The 24,246-nt window shown below is 37.3% G+C and overlaps 1 protein-coding gene across 4 annotated transcripts; it reads right to left on the reverse strand.

Moving 5' to 3' along the window:
* Window positions 1-1,511: 1,511 nt before the first annotated feature.
* Window positions 1,512-16,647, reverse strand: LOC104102221 (glycerol-3-phosphate acyltransferase, chloroplastic). 4 transcript variants are annotated; one of them, XM_009609892.4, is made up of 13 exons: window positions 16,200-16,647; window positions 12,618-12,715; window positions 11,567-11,653; window positions 11,325-11,422; window positions 9,564-9,621; window positions 8,281-8,382; window positions 8,131-8,192; window positions 7,923-8,045; window positions 7,178-7,256; window positions 5,421-5,540; window positions 5,231-5,344; window positions 3,034-3,212; window positions 1,512-1,935 (listed from the first exon to the last, which is right to left on the reverse strand). In XM_009609892.4, the coding sequence occupies exons 1-12, from the start codon at window positions 16,540-16,542 to the stop codon at window positions 3,078-3,080; spliced, it is 1,419 nt and encodes a 472-aa protein (XP_009608187.1). In that variant the 5' UTR covers window positions 16,543-16,647; the 3' UTR covers window positions 1,512-1,935; window positions 3,034-3,077. The 4 variants fall into 4 exon arrangements, with proteins under 4 accessions (XP_009608187.1, XP_009608177.1, XP_009608180.1 ...); XM_009609882.4 differs by lacking the exon at window positions 1,512-1,935 and adding an exon at window positions 2,537-2,909; XM_009609885.4 differs by lacking the exon at window positions 1,512-1,935 and adding an exon at window positions 2,537-2,916.
* Window positions 16,648-24,246: the final 7,599 nt, after the last annotated feature.

The following is a 24,246-nucleotide window of genomic DNA, read 5'->3' on the forward strand; positions in this document are numbered from 1 at the left end:
AAAGAATGAAGGTAGGGAGAGGGTTAGGGTTTTATTTCTGTAAGGGTATTTCGGAAATTACGAAATAATATTAGGGATAGAGAAGTAAAAATTTTGGTCAAACTTAAAGTGCTTATAAGCTGAAAAATAATAAGTTGGAGGTGACCAACTTATGACTTATGACTTATTTTGGCTTATAAACACTTTTAATTTTATCAAACGCGTAAATAAGCCAAAAATGGCTTAGCCAAACACCCTCTTAGTCTTGAAGCTGATTTATAAAATAAGCAATTTCGTATCTGATGAAAGGGAAGTGTTTGGTGAAAAAACTGATAAGCATTTTTTCCTATTAAAATAACTTAAATGCCCTTAAAGTTGTTTATTACAGGATTTTCAACCGAATGATTCAAATACAATTATAATTTATGTCTCAATTTAATATTTATGCAAAATTTGTTAGATTAACATTATTTTTTATCAAATTATATTGTGACAAACTAAAATACAATCATAAGTTAAAATAAAACAATTAATAATTTGAACGAACGTCATTACAGTGTAAGGAATAAAATAAAGAATAATCGTTTGGTTCATATTTAATACAAAGAACAAGAGAAATTTCGAATCTGGGCAATATATGTTGTTGAACAACATTAACGTTTTCCCCTTTAAAACACAATGCTTCTTTATTTCTTTTTTAAGAGATTGAGAAATAATTAGGAACATACCCAGATCTCTAATTATACAACAAGATGCAAAAAGGACTTAGCAAATAATTTAAGAAAGTAAAGGAAACTTTCTACCCTAAATGGTACCAATTACCAATCTGATTGTTCTTAGACAGTAGAGGAAGTTAAGGAGGTATTGCTCGTCTGGAAAAAATGGTGATTGAATGAGTCATGAAGAACGGTAGGTTTTAGGTTTTTGTTTTAGAGGAAGTATTTCAAAGATTATAACAAAATAATAGGGATAAAAGAGTAAAATTATTTGTCAAACCAAAAGTGTTTATAAGTTAAAAAATCATAAGTTGGAGTTAATCTAACTTATGACTTATTTTGGCTTATAAGCCACTTTTGATATTTACCAAAACGCATAGATAAACCAAAAAATGCTTATAAGTCAATTACTAGCTTATAAGCTTAGTCAAATCCCCTCTAATAGGATTGGCTGTTATATGAGCATATCACCCACTCTATCCCACTACGGACTATTTATAGGCGGCCATTTACACTCATATTTAAATACTCTAATATAATTACGTTAATAGATAATTAAGCATACCACGACATTATTAGAATCTCATATAGGCGTCTACGGCCCTAATATATTCTTTCCAGCAAATCTTGCAGGACCACTTGTCACTAGTCATATAGGCCAACATCATTTCTTTTACATGCATTATCGATTAGAATTTAGAAATAAGAACATCGTAATAAAGTCTATAGTATAAATATATATTTTAAAATTAAATTGTCTATTCTTTCATTGACAGATATTTTGCTTAATTTTTAACTAAGTTGAATAGCAATATATAGTTGATAGTACTAGTAAATGAACATATTAAGTAATAATAAAAAAAATCAATACAAAGTACATCTCTCAGACTTTTAAAGTTAACATTCCTAAAAATTTCACCATGAACAAACGTCACTTTACTCGGTGGTGTCATTAGTTTACTCACCTTGCCTTTTGACATTAGTTGGTTTAATTAATTATTTTTATCATGTCTTTTAAGCTTTTCCTGAGTTAAGAGATACAATTAATTAGTATTGGATGGAGTATTCAATTAAATTGTACTAGCCACACACTCAACTCACATGCATGTCCTCGTTAGTCCTGAGAGCTGAGATTGTCTCGGAGTACCACTCCCCATCGGTACTAACCAAGAGATGCATTCAGTCGTCATGACCAATGAGCATATATATCATTTATTATGTCTTGATACTTAGCTATAACCTGCATAAAAGAAATAAATACTTAGATGGGGAAGGAAGCTGCCGTGACTACTTTCGCTATTGAGATTGGTGCAATATTTGCTACTATTATTTTTAACATATCAGTTCCGGTAGACATATTCTTCCTAAGCCTCACCTACACAATCTCTTCAGTTGAAACAAGACACCCGAAAGCCAGTTACCAAAAAGAACACTGCAGTCAGTACCCGCGTGAAAGAAAGGAATGTAGAGGGGCTAACCAAGGAAGCAGATGGTTAGGTGGAGAAAGATTATGAACAAATATGTACATAGGAGAGACAACAGAATGAGGCACGACAATCGTTTGCAATACATGCATGCTATCATATTCAGTACCACTACGTATCATGCTAAAAGGCCTTTCATTAGGGGTTCCAGAGGCTCATTGTAGTAGCTACCATTCCTTTTCCACTTGATTGATAAAAAAGGGTGACCAGGATGCTTCCATCTGCATCCTGGATTACCTATACTGTAGAGCAAACTACAAGTCAATCGAAGTAAAATAGGTTAATAGCCACTGCCGTTGAAACTAAATCTGACTACATTTATGTAGTTCAAACAGCATCTCACAGTTATAGGAACTATTAACAAGCAGAACTGTTGCAGAGCATTTATTATATTGGATTACCGCTTCTAAGGTAAGATGAGCAATCTAGGATAGCTACGTACACTTACTTAAAAGGTCAGAATTGACAGTGCTTGAAAGCTATCATTGCTAACAGATTCAGATCCAACATTTAGTAGATACAAGGTAAAAGTAACTATACATTCGTGTCAAAAGAATTATCTAAGCCCTGCCAAAAAATTCCTTCGGGTTATGTAGGCTGTAACTTCAAGAATTACTTGTTCGTATCAATTGGACAACTCTCCGCATAGACCAACCACATGCAAGCGCAAAGTGTGGCATAGTTTGTGAGTGTTATCCTTGTGATTTGGTTATAACTTCCAAACAAACATCTGCAAACTAGTGTAATTCAGAGACATATATACCCATAAAAATTGACTCAGAGACGCGACGATATAAGCAAAATGTTCCAGTTCTGAATTTATTCAACAGATTTTTAGTGGGTGAAGTACATACCTGACTGAAGCAACAAGGTATGGAAAATAAAGTCGGAACAGAAGCTACTGCCATGGTTGTGATAACGAAATGCTGGGAGTTGATGCCTCCTGTCCTTGTTTGCCATGTATAGCAGAATTTAGCACGTTGTACTGCTGGTTTACAGAGTTATAAAGTGCCTTTGTGTAGACCATCTTAGCCTGCATTAAGAACAGTATCCACTCTTACGCCCTTCACATTAGGTGCAGTTTTCTAAAGCTTTCATGGATTCATCTCCAATTTCCTTGATCAAAAAGACCAACCACAATGCATTTCCCCACTATTTGGAAGGAGGGGGGAGGAAATAGCAGTTTTGAATGATGACAGTTGATTGAAAGAAAACAAAAGTGCCAGCGGCATCTCATAAAAATAAGATGCATATCTTGGGCTGTAAAATGGGACATCAATCTGAGATAGAAAGACTCGTGGAAATAGAACATTACAGAGAATTCTTACTATGAAAAGAAAGAATACAGTGAATTGGTGAAATCATTTCCTTTAATGATCGATAGGAAGCAGAGGCAAGTGGGAAATGTTTGAGCTTCAGGTCGGAAAGCAGTGAAATTAGTTAAACCATCTTCTTTACTGAATGACAGAAAAGAGAGACAAAAGAAGAATGTTTGAGCTAAAGGTCTGAGAGATTGTGGGAAGAGGAGAAGAATTTTGAAACAGAAAACTGAAACTATAGAAAGAGGTAGAAAAACTAACTGTACAACTGCCAAGTACAGCAGCCGAACAGCTTAGGCATGCTTAAATAAAAGAGAAAACACAGGAATGAAGGTTGACAGCCAAACAAGTCAGTTAACACCTAAAGGAGGTGGCTTTTAACACCTAAAGGAGGTGGCTTTATATTGGAAATTAGTTGAACTGAAGTCTCACCAACTTCCTACATTATCAACACTCCAGGAAAATTCATCATCATTTGAATTCCATGGAATACTATAATTTCTTATTAGCAAATTAGAAGGTACATTTCAGTCTTGTTTGTTAAAAAATAAAAAAGATCATAAATTTCCATCTTTGCTTCTTTTGATATGGAAACAGATTTCACAGTCCTCAGCAAGCTACAAATGCATATTTAGCTTCAGTTTACAGCAATAACTTAACAAGAAATGAATAAAACAAAAACAGTGTCCAATAAATGTTTTACTTGCACACTGATAGTTGCTGTGGAGCTTTTCTTCTTAACTTTCCACCGTCAAGAGAATAGCTCAACTGAAGGAATCAAAACTTCTAGGAACACGGGTCTTAGCAAAGATCAATAGCGTTCATTTTGATCACCTGTTAATTTGGTCTCTGGAGCACAGATTCCCCCATCAGGAGATGTGAGAGGTTGGCCTTGGGAGGTGAGAGGAGGGGTAGAGTTAGGCCAAAGAAGTCTTGGGAAGAGGTGATCAGGCGGGACATGGCGCAGCTTGAGCTAACCGAGGACATGACCCTAGATAGAAGGGTGTGGAGGTTAAAGATTAGGGTAGAAAGTTAGTAGGTAATCGTGCGTTTCCCTTTGTCTTCTCTAGTTCGGTAGTATTAGTGCTAGTCCGGTACCCTTTTTTCCTTAGTTTGCTATATTCGCATGTCTTGTTCCGTTATTACTTGTCATCGGTAATTCCGTAGTTTGCTAGCAGTACTTCGTTCATATTCTCGTTTGCTGCCTTGGATTTAGTTTTCTAAATATATTGTCGTGCCATTACTTGTTATCGGTACCTCTTTCATATTCTCTGTTGCTATCTTCGATTTAGTTTTCTAATTATTTGTCTTGCTATTACTTGCTATCAGGGCTTCTTTCACCTTTTTTAGCCGAGGGTCTATCGGAAACAGTCTCTCTGCCCGTCCAGGGTAGGGGTAAGGCTGCGTACATTCTACCCTCCCCAGACCCCACTAGTGGAATTATACTGGGTGGTTGTTGTTGTTAATTTGGTCTCAAATAGGAAAAAAAAAATGCATATGAAAAGTGGATTTTTGTCCGACTTTCCTTCTCCTTTCTTTCTCTGTTAAATCAAAATAGTTTTTTTTTTTACTTTCTCTTTAAATGATGGTGGTGTCCACGCCAGCTTGAGTATTAAATACAATAAGTTCCCTCAAGTCTCCCAACAAATATTTACTAAACCTCTCATTAGGCTGCAGAATTTAGTCCAAAAAGAGCTTCCAATAATTAAACGGAAAACCTCTAACAACTAACCTCTTCAGGGTCTTCCAAAGCACCAGCAACCTCGTGAAAATCAATTTTGGTCCCCACGGATATGCCAGTTCCATGAAAAGATATTATTCTTTTCTCTCCAATATTTTTCTCAACCTGTACGTAAGCAAGCAGGGGTATATAAAAATGTAAAGTCATTACAGAAACAAACATAGTTGTCACATAAACCAACCTGGGGCGGAGGGGGCATAATATCATAGCATAATATTGCTAGAGGATAAATGTGACCAGGGACTCCAGCATGTTCTACAAGCCTTCTCATGTTGTCTGTTGAGGAAGCATCAAATGGCGCCTGAAGAAAGACAAGCAAAAAGAGTCAACCGCACATTGGACAGAATCAATCAATCAACTATGCATCAGTCTCAGATCAGTTGGAACCCGTTATATGATTATGGGTTCTCTAAACCTCCCACTTATCCCTTCACAAATGATTAGCTTAGTCCCAACTAGTTGGTACCTATATGGATCCTTGGCTAATTTGGATACAATAACAAAAGCATCTCTTAATTAACGCATCATGGCAAGGTTCATAAATACCAAAACTTTTGAAACCAATTGTTCATCATACATAGGTACACACTATATATAGATATATTATATGCTAAGAGAAAAAAGAGAAATTGTCAGAGCTAACATTATCCTAGAACTGTCACAAGGCAAATGCAATGGAGAAGTTTATTGCTGAACATACAGAATAGAAGCAGTAAACCGTAGTATGTACCTTTGCTATATCAAGAGGATAAAAACAGTTAACTCTGCCTTAAAAGTTACTAGCGTATGAACAACCTCACCTAGGAAGCGGCTACTGTCAGGAACACAAATTGTTGACACAATACGTCGGACAAGTCTAATTAACCCTCTAAAGAAGTTCATCTAGCGAGAAGCAATCAAGAACAGCAGATTATTTAATCAGCGGATGAACTTCTTTAGATGGCACTTACCCTTATTTAGAACAGACTGGCTGACTTCCTGGCTTTTTTATTCAAAGAAGGGAAAGACGGAGAGGAAAGCACAGACGGGAAAGAGAGGGAAAGCTCCTACAGAAGCCATCAAGTGACATATAAAACAAAGAGACATCTTATGCGCAAAAGGCGATTAATGCAGATAGTGCAGAGGTTTCCTTCAATCAGGTGGTCTCAACCAAGAAAAAAACATTACAGCTCGCGGAATCAGGGTTGTTGCCCTGTTGTGAAGACAACTGAATGCTATTGTTACTTATTTCACTTGACATCGGCCTTCTTACCGCTGCTTCTGCCTACTAGTATTCTTTTGTTGTGCTTCCTGGACAAAGCTAGTTAGCCTTTTCTTTTTTACTTACAGTTCAAGTAATATTAGTTATTTGTGTAAAGCAACAATTCGTCAACCCACTAGCATTTTTAGTTGCTTATTTTTTTTTGTTTTCATACAGTCGGTTGCCTATGCAAATTGGCATGAGATGTAATCCAGAATATGTGGGAGCCTTCCCCTGTTGCCTAGGCAGGGAAAACATATTTCCCCCAAAGGTATTAAGAATGAATACGGCAATAACACATACTTCCTCCATTTCAATTTATAACAGTTTTTCTACTTTGGGACTTCCCAAAGTGTTTTCACCATTCCGCTGGTATTGTTACTTTGTACAACATACAACAATTCAAATTCATTTTAATATTCCAATTTTAAATTTTCTGTGATGTTTTCTTTATCAAACTAACTGTTAAACCATTATATATTTTTTTTCCTCTACTACCACTAATAAAATGCAGATTCAAATTAACATCTGAAACTCTTCCTTCGTTCAAACAGAGTCATATAGAATGAAACTGAGAAAATACATTATCATGAAAGGATGTTGGCCACGCTTATAAAATGTACATCCATCAAAATAGAATGTAAAAACTAATATATAGGAAAACAGAACAATAATCAAAATCAAAAAAGAAATCTTACTGGATACCATTCTTTTGTAACAGGGTTTGGCCTATCTCTTCCACCACTAGGAGCAATCCATATTAGTTTTGATCCACCCCTGGACCACAAGTACATGTATCCTCAGATGTATGCTTCCATCAAATGGGGCAATAATTGGGCTATCTCGAATTGCCAAAAGTATATATATCCTAAGATGTTCTCTTGTATTATTATGCGAACGATGGCATTCAGTTACTCACCCAACACTTTAGGACTTGAGAGTATGAACCCGATAAAGCAGTCATATGGTGGACGATAATTGAATTTCGCATATCCAAATTCATGAGGAAACCTCCGTCTATCATATTTGTAGTATCTACTACACATTCCACGTTACACATCATTTTTACCACAACTTGCTCTTTGGTTTTCTTCCAGGCAGATTAATCAAGTGGGGTTGAACTCCCTCATGAAAATGAACTATCAAACATCTAATAAAACAAGCTTTTTCGATAGCTAGAGAAGATGAGACGAGATTGAAATAATAGGACCACACATGCAATATTAGGTTTAGCTTGCCATTTTTAATCATGTCCACTACACAGACTTTAAAGAGAGAATCTTCCGTTTCATTTATAAAACTTAGCAGAGACAATCTTGATTAGAGATTGGCACAGATAATATTGGTAATAATGTCTCCAGAATAGAACCCCGAGACTACCTGGCACCACAACTTGCAAAGTAAAAGCTTCATCAAAATACTCCAAAAAGGACAAAGTACTACCAGCATATGTACCTCAATAGCACAGCCATCTCCTTCAAGCTTCTTGTGTTTGCTCTCTTTTTCTTCTCGACAAGTTTGGGGTCATCACCCATATGTTTTTTCGAATAAACACACAGGAGATTCCTAGACATAAAAAGCTTGTCAGATGTCTAAAGTAAATGATGATTTCTGAACATATTTTGACAATGCTACTTATCTATTTAAGCACCTTCCCATGCTGAATGGCTTGCAAAGAGGATCAGTAATAACTCTATCTCCTGCAACATAGATCTGTTTAACAGTAAGCATATATTAGTGAATTAAGCTGCTTGAGGTATAATTATCTTATAAAGTGCAATTGGGTGAAAATGATTTTAACTATGTTCTCAGCAATGTATGGGTGCTTCGATTCAAGCAACAGAGCAATAACCGCTGGATCTGCTTCACTTTGATGGTTTGACATCAAAACAACATTATCGCCCTGAAATTAGTATAACGAGATACTGGATTCAGTTAGGACAACAGCAAAAGGATCAAGATAAAATATAAAAAGCCATGCAACAGAAGAACTGTGCCCTTATCCCCACAAAAAAAAGAAAAAGAAACAAACAGAAGAACTGGGCAAACATATCGACTAACAAGTTTGAGCTTTTTAAACAGTAAACGGAGTACGAAAATGAAATATCAAGAAAAGAACCAAGACTTCACAGTAATTTATTTATTTATTTTTTTTTATAAAATTTTTAATCTTTCTTCAGGACAAATTGTACTGCAAGCACTCAAGAGCTCTCCATATAGTGCTATACAGCATCGAAGAAGAATATTCAACTTTATAAGAAGATCCTTTTAGGCGTAAACCAGCGAATATCCAGGTGATAAATAAATAGCTGGTCCACCCACAACATCTTGAGCGAAGATTATTTATTCGTGTCTCTTTTTAAATAATGAGCATATAATTTTGATGGATAAGGAGAGCACATAGTTCTAACTGGCAAGTAACTTCTTTTGAAAGACGAAATGCATAAAATGAGAAAGATCATCTAAATTTTTTCATTAAGAAGAAGGACAAACCAGCATAAGATAATAGAAGCTCTGAAGTAGGAATATTAATATAATTCAACCAAATACATAACGTATTAAAGCTAAGTAGTTACAAAGTCTTATGTACATTCATCCCCGCCAAGGAAGCTGCTGAATAGAGAAGAAATTAGGAAACATTATCTAGTACATCCAGTACGGCAAATCCTGTAAGGGGTGTGAAAACCAAAGCCATGTTAAGCTCATGTTTTGAGAATGTGCTCTAGAAATTTTTCCCAGCATTACTTGATTATTCAAGGAAATTTACATGAAGGAGCTATAATTGTTTAGCAGATCGTATGCCAACTTCAGTTAGCAAAACCTTTCATTTGATTTACCAAAACCACTTAAAGAGCCACACGGAAGCAGAGCCCAACCAGTACAAGAACAACAAAAGTGTTTTATGCTTGGGCTGATTATTTCATGACAGGTCTCAAGTGAGATCTCATGGCAAGTATAAAGTTTCAATTCAACTGTTTCACTTTAACCGCAGACCAAGCAATATAGCTATCCCCTTATTCATACTATCACATACACAGAAGAAAATAATAAATAGTGACACGCTGAAAGCCTGAAATAACGAACCTGCTTGAGCTTTTCTTCTATTTCACCAAAAACTGATATATTGCCAATATAAGAACTCCTAAAAAGTCAAAAATGCTAGAGGTTAGAGTCAGAAATAAATCGTGATCTGCAGGGCACAGGGCTGTTTACTTCAATGCAAAAGGCCAAAGAGCTTGCTATTAACCACATTTGAAATGTATTCTCTAAAGCTGATTAAATTTTTTGTAATAAATGAGCCATGCCTGTCCATAATAGAGATATTGTTCATCAGCGGGCCCTGGTAGAGGCATAGTGAGTTCCTTGAACAACACAACCATCTAACATCATACCTTTTTTATGAAAGACAATGTACCATCATACTTATCTGACACGCAATACAGATTTTGAATTTCCTATCAATTCCACAACTCAAAAATGTGCAACTTCACTATTTAACAGAGGAGTAACACCCCCACATTATAGCAATTTTACATGAATGGCTAACCATCAATAAATGCTATAATTGTACATTAACGGGAAAACATGGACTTGTCACTTGGTAAATCGACCCACACAACTCAGTGAAGTGCTAAACACAAACTAGCCATTAAACAGTCAAATAGATACATCAACTTAAGTAGTAGCACCACTATGTGGTGATTAAGTTGTTCATACAATGACTACAAGACCACAATTTGTAAGGTTTTTTGCTAATTGTTCCTCCTTTCAGGAGATTTATTATTTCATCTCTTCCAAAATCTCTATCTACATACCAGTAAAGCAATGACATGCAATGCACAAAGCAAATTTAGAAAACTATAATAGGTTGCTCCTCCTTTGATATGTCACCAAAACCAACATACTCCCTCTATCCCTTTTCGTTTCACATAATTACTACTATTTGAAGAGTCAAATGACATTTTTCTTTAATTATGATTTTCTTATCAGTGTTTTATATTTTTAAACTTAAAAAGTCCAAAATAATTTTTATATAGCTTCTAAATATACGTATTTAGATCATAAAATCAATGGAATAAGGTCCAATCGAATGGATAGATTGTTAGGCGCACAGTACTTCGATTGTGTCATTCTTCTTACTGCGGGAATACTATGAGGCATGCTAATCATCGCTGGGTAAAAATAATGAATAGATACTAGGACATGACAAATTGTTCATCAGAATAGAGCAATGACTTGGCTCTTTCTATCAGCTAAAAATAGATGGAGAATTTTCCCAACCAATGGAGAAAATAACATTATTAAACTTACAACTGCAATGAGGAAAAAATTAGGGTAATAACAAAAAGTATTTTCCCTGTACATAAATGCAAACGATTTAGCTATCCCTTCCATCATGATCAAAATGATTTTCTACTAGCCATTAGGACAACTATTTTAACATGACATAATCCCTTTCCCCTTAAGATATAAGCAATTTCAGTAGTTTTACTATCAGTCTCTTAACCTAAATTTGCAACATGTTATTCTCACATATATTCCCCCACCTGCCAACCTTGTATGAACTAGTACTAGCTTATCTGTACCTTGCATCATTCCATTATCTACCAGGTATAAAGAGGCCATATAGAGCAGGCCAGGTCTGAATTTATTGATCTCAACAAGCTGGTGGATACAGTGACAAAAATGTGTGGACCACACCCAGTTCAGAGGATATCTTTATGTTGTTTACACGAATAATGCCTATGAATTCAGTCATTAACCAGGTCAAAAGAACCACACTAATTTTAAGTTAATCAAACTATTGCTTGATCTTTAACGCAACAAAATAGAATTGAGACTGACCTGAAATCAAGTAAAGGGCGGATATAATTTTGGCCAAACTTGTAATAGTCAAAAGGTTCACGAATGGCCTTATGATGTGGCGAGAACTCAAAAGGATCCTGAAACAAAGGGTGTTGCCACATTTACGATGTCGCATTTTAACAACTTGACAGAATACACGTGTGCATGTCTGAAGTAAGAAAACAAAGATATAAATCCCAACTTTTAGTGTGAATTGTAAAACCCACATGGAAGAGGACTACCTTCACATCCACAAAAATACGATCCAACACAAGAGCCATGTTATACAAAACGATCTCATCTGCTTTGGGTACTCCACTTTGTAAAACCTTAAAAAGAAAAGAAAAGGCAATCAGGAGAAATCAAGAGAAGCACATGACCCACAAGAAGTTTCAAATAAACAAAAAAGAAAATGCCAAATAATTTTGGGTCTCAACGGACTCATTCTTTCTCTAAGAAAAGCAATACATGGGTATCACAAAATAAAGTTAGTCCTCACAGATTGACAATATGCTTAAGTCTAAAAGAAGTACTCTTCTGAGAAGGAGATAATGAACTTTTCTACATTTTAATTGGAAAGAGAAAGCAAGTAGCAGACCAATTCATTGACATTCAAATTAAGATGTAGCTTGAGGCATAGGAAAAAGTAAGACACATAGGACAAACCAAGAAAAGAAGAAAATTCAACTATAAGCAACTTGTTAAAGAGATTTATGTCTGTTAGAGTTCTGCCATCCCAAGGTCATATATTCCATGCTTCAGGAAGAAATGATAAGGAACATGTCGAGTGACAGTCTATACATAAACTCTTCACAAGGGCTTAACCTATTATCATGAGGTCATTTTCTGCAAATACTTGGCCTCATACTAATGTCTTTCCAGCACATAATTGGTTTATGGATAAGTAAAGACATGTCAAATTGTGGCTTCTCTCTCCATTTTACCTTTTCCAGCTCCAAAGTTTTAACTACTGTTACTGGTACACTACAGAAAGAGGTTTTGATGCCTTGACTTTGAAATGTGAACTTTATTTTTCCATACCCAACAGCACATGGTTGTATAGTACCATCCACTAAAACCCAAATGATCAAATACAATAGAAGAAACAAAATAAACGTTCACCATCTTAAATATATTATAATGTTCTTTAGTACCCTAAGATAGCATGTTATACCCCCAGAACGTATGTTCATTCAAGAAGATTCTTACATGTATGACCAAACACATTTAAGCGGACAAAGAACCAACACCAAAAAAGTACATTAATCATAAGGCTGAAGAAAGTTATTTTACTGCATTCCGATAGTTCTGATACAACTCCTCCATCCCTTCAGCAACATTAAGCGGCAGTTTTTCATCTTCCACTGCTTTCCGAATAGCAGATAGCAAGTCTGTACAAGAAAGAGAACACTCAATGCAGGGGAAAAAAATAGAAAAAGGTTCATTCAAAACAATTAGAAGCGATCTACCAAAATACATGTCACTATACACGAGGACAAGGCATCTGCCGAGCAGTATGTTTAAATTTAGCAAGCAAAGCCAAGCCAGTGAAAGATGGTAAGGTGACTAGACAAGCGTCAACAAGGTCTTACACTTACGAACTGCCACAACATCTTAGTAGGTTTCCAAATCCTTTTAAGAAGAACTTTTCAAGAATTCGGCAGCAGTTCTGCTATTCTTAAAATGTATATTGCAATCCAACCCTCAGTAAGATGCCCAAGGTTTCTCTTTTTGACAGGTAAATAATATCAACAAAATACTTCCCAACAGTAATGCACCCATACATGCTAAAACATATTAGACACCATGTAGCAAATCAACCTATGAGATACCTCAAAAGAACCCAAAGAAACACAAAGTAGACAACATATAAATGCTTAAAGCGATCTCATAACATAGATTAAAAAAAAAAAAAATAGAACATTTCCTTTCTTTTTGCTCTTTCTTCCAGATGTGGCACTTCTCACAGCACGACAAAGCACCTGTTGGAACTAGGTATTTCCAAATTTTTGCTCGACTCCAGAAAACAGTAAACCAGTGCCTATAAGTGAAACATATGTTACCGATTCACCAGTCTCCCAACTCTTTAACCCTCAAAACCAACAAATCACTAATTGAAAGAAATTCTACACTAATCCAGAATCACCTCAAATAAAGGAGAGAAAAGTAAGCCATTAACAGCAAAAGGAATGGCCAAACATGACATGTTTTTAAGATCCTACTTTGTACATTTCATGTAGATAACTAGCCCCTAAGATAGGCACACTAGTTGTGAACTGCTTCAGATGTCTGTCCTTTTAATCTTTCCAAATCAATCTTCTTTGATTAGAAATTTCAAGTAGGGAATATAGAAGAGAAAAAAGGCACAACTCACAGCCCAAAATAATAAAAAAAAAAACAGGATAGGATTTAATTGAGTTTACCCAAAAAGACAAAGGAAAGGAATGTGGTGGTGCAAAAGTCATGGAAAGGAAGGAAAAATGCTCCATTAAAGTCTTGAGGAAGCAGTCTAAGAACCTTAATATACTCTTTTTTTAATGACGAAATATAACTTTATACTTTTTTGATGACAAAGAAACATAACTTTATACCTCAACTTATTTTACAAGAAACTTAAGACTGCATGTGTACAATAGTTTTAAGTTTTATTTATGCCAAGTACTTTTTTTTCATAAGGAAAAAGAGACAGTTTTGCTTTTACGTCAAGTACATAATTCTTTAAATATATTTCTTGATGGATAAACATTTTCCACTAGAGTATACCCAGTATACGATTTACATAGTCTATATATCATTAGACATGAAATAGTTTAAAGTGTTTAAAGTGATTTTCTTTACAAAGACTTTTCCCTCATGCCGCTACTTGCACATTTTCAGCGTAACAAGATAGCAGTCGAAACAATTATGAGATCATGATAATTAGCAGAGGAAATGAAATCCTTCAAACAGCAATGGAGAAGATATCCAAAGGAGCTAAAGACAGTATCAGAAAGAAAACTTAGCTAATCCTTTTCACATTTTGAACAAGTTAAAATATGTCGAGTGAAACTATAAGAATAGCATCTAGACCACAGAGTGCTTAAAAGTGGTATTTGCGTCTAATCCCCAACAGAATTAGCAGCCATGTGGGAAGATGGTATAAGTGTATGTGTTATGTCAGTCAAGATCCAACTAGGTGATGCCTTATAAAAAAATCCAACTAGGCCACATTGTTTTCCAATCTTTGCATAAATTTTGTGATTTATAAGCTACGACAACAAAGAAGTGTAAGCTAGCTCGAATCTAAGACCCCGAATGCTTCATCAAAGAAGGCCACACGTTGCGTTCTTACCGCTAGACCAAAGACCTGGGGGCCAACGCATTCAATGTTTTTACAATCCAAAAGCACAAAAATAACGACAAGGTCCATGAGGCTTGAAACGAAAAGAGAGAAGAAAGAGCACCTTTCCCTGAAGTGAACAACACAATTTACAGGAAATAAAAAAAAAAATCAAACATCTACGAATTTAGTATAACAAGAATTAAATTGAAATTAAACTACTAATTTCAACACCCAATATACAATAGTGCCATATTAGTCCAACTCCTCAAACTTGAGATTCAAAGAAGCGATTGGTTCTCGTGGGACTCGCGTTGTGCACCATTGTTTGAAGCGCAAACTTCTCTAAGGCGCATGGTTTTACATATGAAGCAACAACACCTTGCTTCACTTCATCGCTTTAAGCGACAAAGCGATGGCTTTTAATAACACTAATGCAAATTAGTCTACAGCTTTTACCTCTCAGCAATCAACTCCTTTAAACCAAACAGATGGAAAAAGAGAAAGCAAAAAAGAGTAGAAACCAGTTAGCTTCTTAATTCTCTTTAACAATCCTGTCTTGGTAGTTCATCTGGTTATTTTGATGTTCATAAAAAGGTTTTCAACCTCTAACTTTTATTTAGCCTTACCCTTCAATATATATCCTTCCCCTCATCACATCCCCTATTAATTGTCTCGAGTTTCTTACCATCCACAAATTACCGAGCACCATCATCAAGATGGACTCACATTACGTTATAGTGGCACCGTTCCTCAAGTTTAGTTCTGCTAGTTGTCAGTTTAAGATGTCCCTATGAAGTTGAAGCACCAAAGCCCAACTGATGTGTTTTCATAGAGGAACACTCATTGAGCTTACTGTAACCAAAACATACTTTCCCTGTGCATCAAGGTTGACAAATTCATTGAAATGGTGTCTGAACTCTTAAGCATGCTTCCAAAGACCAGTATGCTATTTATTGCAATTTTATATTAAAAAAATCAATTCAATTAATACCACTACTGAAACTGCCCTTGTGACCAATTCATCTCTTAGAATGGAACGTTTTTCCTACAAGTCTATTTGATAGGACTGTTAGGAAAAACAAAATATTAAACAAACCTCAGATCTCCATCGCTTTAATTTACCTTGAATATAGAGTTCACTTGTTTATGCGGCAAAACAATTATAACTCTAAGAAATTCACAGTAAAAGTCCATGCTAAATGGAATATCCTTACTTTTTAACCATCAGCTCAACAGAATTTTTATCCTAGCAAACAAACTGAAGTTCAGGAAGAGGAAAAAACAGAAATATAAGCTCTCATCGAAAAGAAAAAAAATCTACACGCGCATTTGCGAGTGTCTTGTATGTTTAGCATCGTTAGCTGTGAAGAATATCAAGTATTTCAATGCATTCGAACAAAAACGACGTCGTACCGCAAATGCGTACAATAGACACTGACATATTACGCACAAAAATGCACGAGTGGATAGAAAATAAACCACACTGACATAGCACAAAACGCACAAGATATTTCAAATTGATTAAAAAAAAAAAAGAGTAGCTAGAAATAAACCTTCTCCAGTACGAGCGTCAAGGAAGGCACGCAACTGTGGAAGCTCATGATTCTCAGAAGTAGAAACTGCGACGGCGGCGGCGGCAGCAGCAGCAGTTGAATTCGATTCCTTCTTCTCTTCAACTATTTCAGCCATTCCACGAACCTTGGAAGCACAGAAAATCGCACACCGTAACTTCCGAATTGACAGTAGCCTCGCACCAGCTTTGACTGCTACTACTGGTAGAGAAGTTGAAAATGAAGCAGAAGATGAAGATGAGGAAGAAATTAAAGGCCTAGAAATGTGTGAAGAAGAAGAAGAAGAGAGAGTGGAGGAAGAAGGAGACGCAGAGAGGATCAACATCACCACAGACTAGACGGTTTTAGAGAGAGGACGCGAGGGAACATTTAGAGAGAGAAAGACTTTGGAGAAACGAAAGTGAGGGGGGATATGAATATGTGCGTCTGTGTGACAGAGAGTTTTTTGGTTGAGGGAGCACGTGCTTTCCATCGCCCAATTGTGGATTGTGGCAACACTGGTTTCATTGGTTTTTGTGGGCCTAGCCTAGACTTATCTGGACACGTGTGACACCCGTGCGCCTTTCTTTTTGGATTAGTGTCATTCGTCTATAGGTCTTCTCTGGGACCCACCTTTAAGCACCTTTTCTCCACAGAAAACAATTCAATGTAACATTTTTTTGGTTCTAAATAAATTGTACTCCTAGTATATATATAAAGTATAAACCAAAGAAGATTTCTCCATTTGAATTGAATTCTCAAAATCAATTACAGCAAAAATATTTTGCCAAATCCAAAAACAATACAAAGTAAGTTTTTACAAAAAATTTAGCATAAATGCTTTTCAAGAGATTTTTTCTCAAAAAGTGGTCCAAGCACTCAACTTTTACCTTTAGTTATTTCCAAAAACTTCAAAACATAATATTTTCAAAAGAAAATATCAATTTTAGAATGTTTCTTTTTATCTTATTAACCTTAATTTTATCTTCTACGGGGACAATCAAGTAACTTTTAAATTATTAATTATATGTTAATGCACGAGTTTGATTCTCATAACTTGCGTTAGGATTTACTTAATAGCATTGGTTAGCATAGATAAAAAAATTCCAACGATAAAATCTTAAATTTTAGTTTGAAAATTAAAATAATATTATTACAAAGAGGAAGAGGGGGCTTATTTTTACAACAATAAATAGAGAAATTATATGTAGTGGTGTAAAAAGTGCAATTTGGTCTCTTCATTTTTCTTAAATTTGAGGAGTATAAATAAATGATGAGAGGATTGAAAGGTTGGCATCAGTCATTTCATTTAAGAAGAAAACGGCTGAGGGATATGAATCCATTTCCATGCATATGTGCTAGTGGAAAGATAAATGAAATATAAAAAACAAGCAAGATATAGTATATAAGTATCTCATAATTATAAAGGAACTTAAATATAAATACTTCAACACGAGAAAAAATGAACGTAAATAGATGGTGGGACATGTTGCTTTTAATGTACATCCACACTTCAATCAATTTCGCATTTAATTTTGGTTAATCCATCTGCGTTTTTTCTTCCTTGAATTAGCATAACAAAAGCATTATATTCCCTAATCTTGGACAGGTAGTTGCTCTGCATTTAGTTTGATATCAACATGCTTTCAGTTCATAGGTATGCTTTTTTAAAATTTTCAAAGCATTTTATTTATCACAAAAAATCACATGGTTTGAAGGGTACGTTCCCTGCTAGTTCATAGGTATTTGAATATTTACTTCTATAACCAGAAATACTACTGCTTTTTACATCATTGACTTTGAAACAGACCTTTCTGCTTTGTTCAGATGCAGCTAAAACTATACACACAAAAATAGGTTAATCTAAGACTTTTATATTGTGATAACAAGCTCGATATTCGATCGAGCTTCCGAACTCCTTGATTAGGCCAGGGTCGTAATATTTATGATCGGGTGAAGTCGAGCTCAAAGATCGATCTGACGACTAATACCACTAACCGAGATCGGCACATGATGATTATGATCGAACCTAAAGCACTATCAAAATTAGCCATCGAAACCATCAGGTTTGCCTTCGAGTTTGCCGAAAGCGTAACTGGTCATGTTTCTAACGGTCTCGAAGAAAGCTTTGCCAACTCATCCGACAGGGGTCCGTAATTCTCGCCATTAACCAGTCATTATGGCAGAAATCACGGAAAAGGGAACCAACGGTCGTCCAAAATCAAGCACTTATATTTTTATAGTACAATTAAATAATACCCTAAAGGGTAGGTCTCCCTCAATAGATAAAGGGGACTTGACAATCCATTAAACACATTGTAGCATACGCTCATAAGCAATACATTTTCCAAGCTCCTACTCTTTGATATTTTTTCTGTCAATAAAAGTGTATTCACCTCAAGGGTGGCTGGCATTCTTAAAATTGAAATCGCCCAACTCCTGTGGTTTGCAGTTTATTTTATCGCTATTTATTTTAATTACAATCTAATTTATCGCTTTTTATTTTAATTACAATCTAACTTATTGCTTTGTATCAAGTTAATTCACATATCTTTATAACCACTTACAAATTCAATTGTTATCCGATTTTGAGGGTAAAGTTATTGGATACAAATCTTCATAACACACACTACTTTACACTTGCTCTTTGAAGTATCTTTGATTTCAGGCAAAAAATGTCAAACTCTCAATTAGCACCCTTACATATCGACAACGAGTTCGGTCACAAGGGTGAGAATAACAACAGTAGGGCCACCTGCTGGTCCCGTTAGAATTTTGATCGCAGATGCGATTGATGTTAATTCACATGTGGCGATCGAAGCCAACTTGCCTACCGACGCCGAAAATAGCATCCGTGATGGGACCCGATCGGCGACTCAAAACACACAAAATAATGAAAAAGACGGGATCAGCCCACAGATGATCTTCGAAATGCTGCAAGCTCAACAAGTGGCAATGGCTCAGTTGCAGAGCCAAAGCGAGACGCCGAGCAGGGTTGAACCTGATCTGCCCCGTGAAGTCACCCTCAAAAATGAACCGGTCATAATAAGGTCAAATGAACAAGAATCAGGTACTAATCCCGAGATTATAAAGATGCTCGGGGAGCTGACAAAGTGGGTAGAATCAGGGGAAAAGAAAATCGAGGCGAATAATAAAAAGGTGGAAACCTACAATTCCAGGGTGGATCAAAATCTAGGAACACCTCCGATATTGAAAGGATTGGATTCCAAAAAGTTCGTGCAAAAACCTTTTCCTCCGAGCGCGGCTCCAAAGCCAATCCCCACAATATTTTGTATGCCTGAAATACCTAAGTATAACGGAACGACTGATCCAAATGAGCATGTAACTTCTTACACGTGCGCCATCAAAGGGAACGGCTTGGAAGACGACGAGATCGAGTCTGTTCTGCTAAAACAATTCGGGGAGACCCTGTCAAAAGGAGCTATGACATGGTATCACAACTTACCTCCTAATTCTATTAATTCATTTGTTATGCTTGCAGACTCCTTCGTGAAAGCACATGCTGGTACCATCAAGGTCGAGACCAGGAAATCAGACCTTTACAAAGTTAAACAGAAGGACAACGAGATGCTCAGAGAATTCGTGTCCCGTTTCCAAATGGAACGAATGGATCTGCCTCCAGTCGCTGATGATTGGGCTATTCAAGCTTTCACTCAGGGACTCAATATTCGGAGCTCGATGGCTTCATACCAATTAAAGCAGAATCTGATAGAATACCCTGCCATTACCTGGGAAGATGTACATAACCGGTATCAATCAAAAATCAGAGTCGAAGCTGACCAACTCGGGCCCCCCTCGGAGTCTATTTATCCCGTCAGAACCCTCGACATAGTCAAGAGAGATATCGATCGTGAGCCAAGATCAAACAGGGATCAATATCTACCATATCATGGAGATAGAAAGAGCAGTGGGTCAGGGCGGAACCCCGTATGAAACGACAGGAGAAATGATCAAGGCCGAAGCAACCGGGGGCTCATGACCAAAAACAGCTTCGACAGGTCCATCGGGCCTAAAGAAGTATTGAGGTTATCGGAATACAACTTTAATGTCGATGTTGCCGCCCTTGTATCTACTATCGGGCACATCAGTTATACCAAATGGCCTCAACCTCTGCAATCCGATCCAGCTCAAAGGGACCCTAACCAGATGTGCAAATATCATGGCCCTCACGGTCATAGAACGAAAGATTGTCGACAATTGAGAGAAGAAGTGGATCGTTTATTCAACAATGGGCACCTTCGAGAATTCTTGAGCGACCGAGCCAAGAACCACTTTAGAAATAGGGACAAACATACAAGATAAGAAGATACAGAACCTCAACACATCATAACTATAATCATCGGTGGAGTCGATATCCCACAAGGGCCGATGTTGAAACTCACCAAAGTATCCATCATTAGGGAGAAACGAACTCGAGACTACGTACCAGAAGGAATTTTATCTTTCAGCGACGAGGATGAGGAAGGGATCGTACAACCTCACAATGATGCATTGGTAATATCTGTACTCGTAAATAAAACTCGAATTAAATGTGTGTTGATTGATACAGGTAGCTCGGCCAATATCATTTGGTCGAGGGTCGTGGAACAACTCGGTCTACGAGACAAAGTCATGCCTGCAGTCCGAATTCTAAACGGGTTCAACATGGCATGTGAAACCACTAAGGGGGAGATAACGTTACCGGTCAATATCACCGGAACCATACGAGAGGCCAAGTTTTATGTGATTGAAGGAGACATGAGGTACAACGCCCTTCTCGGAAGGCCGCGGATCCACAACATGATGGCAGTGCCCTCAACTCTTCACCAAGTGTTAAAATTCTCAACTCCGGAAGGGATTAAGATAGTCTATGGGGAACAACCGGCCGCAAACGAGATGTTTGCAGTCGAAGAAGTGATTTCAATATCAGTACTCACAACATCGAAGGAACCAAATTCAGGCGTGAACCAAGAGGCCAAACAACCCAATCAGATAAGCAGGGGACTTATGAAGATGATGATTATGGGGTCCCCCGATCTTTTATAATCCCCGATGACTCCGATGCAACCAAATCAACGGTCGAAGAGCTGGAACAGGTTATATTGATCGAGCATCTGCCCGATCGGAAGGTATACCTGGGCATGGGGTTAACTCCCGAGCTCAGAAAAAAACTTATTCAATTCCTTGTAACTAATATAGATTGTTTCACTTGGTCCCATCTTGATATGACAGGGATCCCACCGGAGATAACCACTCACAAACTAAGCCTAGACCCGAAAATCAATCCGGTCAAGCAGAAGAGGAGGCCTCGGTCCGAGGTCAAATATGCTTTCATCAAGGACGAGGTATCTAAACTCCTTAAAATAGGGTCCATTCAGGAGGTTAAATACCCGGATTGGTTAGCAAACGTAGTGGTAGTCCCTAAAAAGGAAATAAACTAAGAATGTGTGTAGATTACAAAGATTTGAATAAAGCATGCCCCAAAAACTCTTTTCCTTTGCCCAACATCGACCGTATGATCGACACCACGGCCAGCCACGAGATCCTCAGTTTTCTCAATGCCTATTCCGGTTACAACCAAATACGGATGGACCTAGGTGATCAGGAAAACCTCATTCATCACTAAATACGGCACATATTGTTATAATGTAATGTCGTTTGGATTAAAAAATACTGGTGCCACATACCAACGCTTAGTAAATCGGATGTTCGAAGAACAAATAGGAAAATCGATGGAAGTTTACATTGACGATATGTTGGTTAAGTCCCTGCGAGCAGAGGACCGTTTAAAACATATGCAGGAAACCTTCAGCATATTGAAGAAATACAATATGAAGTTGAACCCAGAAAAATGTGCGTTCGGAGTTGGATCGGGTAAATTCCTCGGGTTCATAATATCAGACCGAGGAATCGAGATCAACCCCGACAAGATCAAAGCCATAGAAGATATCACGGTCGTAGACAACGTAAAGGTCGTGCAAAGGCTAATTGGGCGCATAGCCGCTCCGGGGCGATTTATCTCGAGGTCGTCCCACAAGAGCCACCGATTCTTCGCACTGTTGAAAAAGAAGAATAGCTTCTCATGGACTCCTGAATGTCGACGAGCTCTGGAGGAGCTCAAAAGATACTTATCGATTCCACTGCTACTTCACACACCAAAGACAAACGAACAACTATACTTGTACTTGGCGGTCTTAGAGATAGCGGTAAGTGGAGTCCTAGTTCGGGAAGAACGAGGTATGCAATTTTCGATCTATTATGTTAGTAGGACCTTAGGTGAGGCAGAAACTAGGTACCCTCACCTAGAAAAACTGGCGCTCGCCTTGCTAAACGCCTCCAGGAAACTAAAATCATACTTCCAATGTCACCCCATATGTGTCGTAACAACTTACCCGTTAAGGAACGTTATGCATAAGCCTGAACTCTCAGGCCGATTGGCCAAATGGGCCGTGGAAGTAAGTGGTTACCATATTGAGTACCAGCCCCGGACCGCCATTAAGTCACAAATTTTGGCAGATTTCGTGGCCGACTTTACACCGACCTTAATACTCGAGGTCAAAAGATAGTTATTGATTAACTCAGGGACTTCTTTGGGAATCTGGACTCTCTTCACGGACGGCGCCTCAAACGCAAAAGGGTCCGGACTTGGCATCGTACTAAAGCCACAGATAGGTAATATAATTAGGCAATCTATTAAGACTGTGAAATTGACTAACAACGAGGCCGAATATGAGGCCATGATTGCAGGCCTTGAATTAGCCAAAAGCTTGGGGCAGATGTCACGACCCAAATCCTAACATGTCGTGATGGTGCCTATCGATGGTACTAGGTAAGCCATAATTTCCAAATACTCCAAATATTTAACAGAAAAATAATTCAAGACATTTGAAATAGGCAAAGTTTTCATAAACAAGGGGGTAAAACCCAAAACACAAATGCGGAAATAGCTCCCAATATCAGGGTGTCACTAAGCCATAAGCATCTATACATGATCGGTCTAAAAATGAAACACCTGTAACAGTTTGGATCCAAATACAACGAAATAAAGGATAAGGAAGGAGAAACAAGGACTGCGAATGCCAGGCAGCTACCTCGGTATCTCCAACGGTAAGCTACGCGAAATATCAACACTCTCCGCGTCCAAAAACTCCTAGATCTGTACACGAAGTGCAGGGTGTAGCGTGAGTACAACCAACTCAGCAAGTAACAATAATAAATAAGGAACTGAAAGATAGTGACGCGCTACACAATTATAATTCATTTTTAGTAGTCTCAACAAGAAAAGTAGACATGCTTTCAAATCCGGCAAATTAAGTCAAATCAGTCTATTCGTGCCAAATTCAAGTAAAAACCAAATAAAAGTATCCTTCAAAAGTTTTCCAAAATCAGTGATACATGGCAACTATGTGCAACAAAAATGAAATCATATACAGCCTCTCAGGGGCAACAATCACTCAGTCCTCCCATTCACTTCAACCTCATAATCACTCATTCCTCTCAGCCATTCATTTCTCACAGTCACTCAGCACTCGGCACTATCACTCAATAGGTACCTGGGGAGGGGGCGTGTACAGACTCTGGAGGGGCTCCTTCAACCCAAGCACTATATCAAGCCAAATCATGGCATAAATCAATGAAAACATATTGTGGCGTGCAACCCGATCCCATAAATATCCTCACAATCAGGCCCTCGACCTCACTTAGTCAGCAATCTCTTCAGTCTCTCGGGATGTCAGAAATCAAGAAAATCAGCCCAAACAACAATAATATAATGTATCAACAAGAATAATAGAGACTGAGATATGATATGCGAATAACACTGAGACTGAGTACAAATAACATTTAGCAGGTAATCCAACATGTAACACGGCCTCTGTGGGTCCCAACAGTACCAACACATAGCCTAATTATGGTCTCTAACATGATTCATAATCAAATTTCTATAACACATGAAGTGCATATAGTTAACAACAAGTTTATTCAACTTCTCAGTTTCACGGAATAGATCAAGTCACAATTCCCACGGTGCACGCCCACACGCCCGTCACCT

Source organism: Nicotiana tomentosiformis, chromosome 8 (assembly GCF_000390325.3).
Source record: "Nicotiana tomentosiformis chromosome 8, ASM39032v3, whole genome shotgun sequence".
Taxonomy (NCBI): Eukaryota; Viridiplantae; Streptophyta; class Magnoliopsida; order Solanales; family Solanaceae; genus Nicotiana; species Nicotiana tomentosiformis.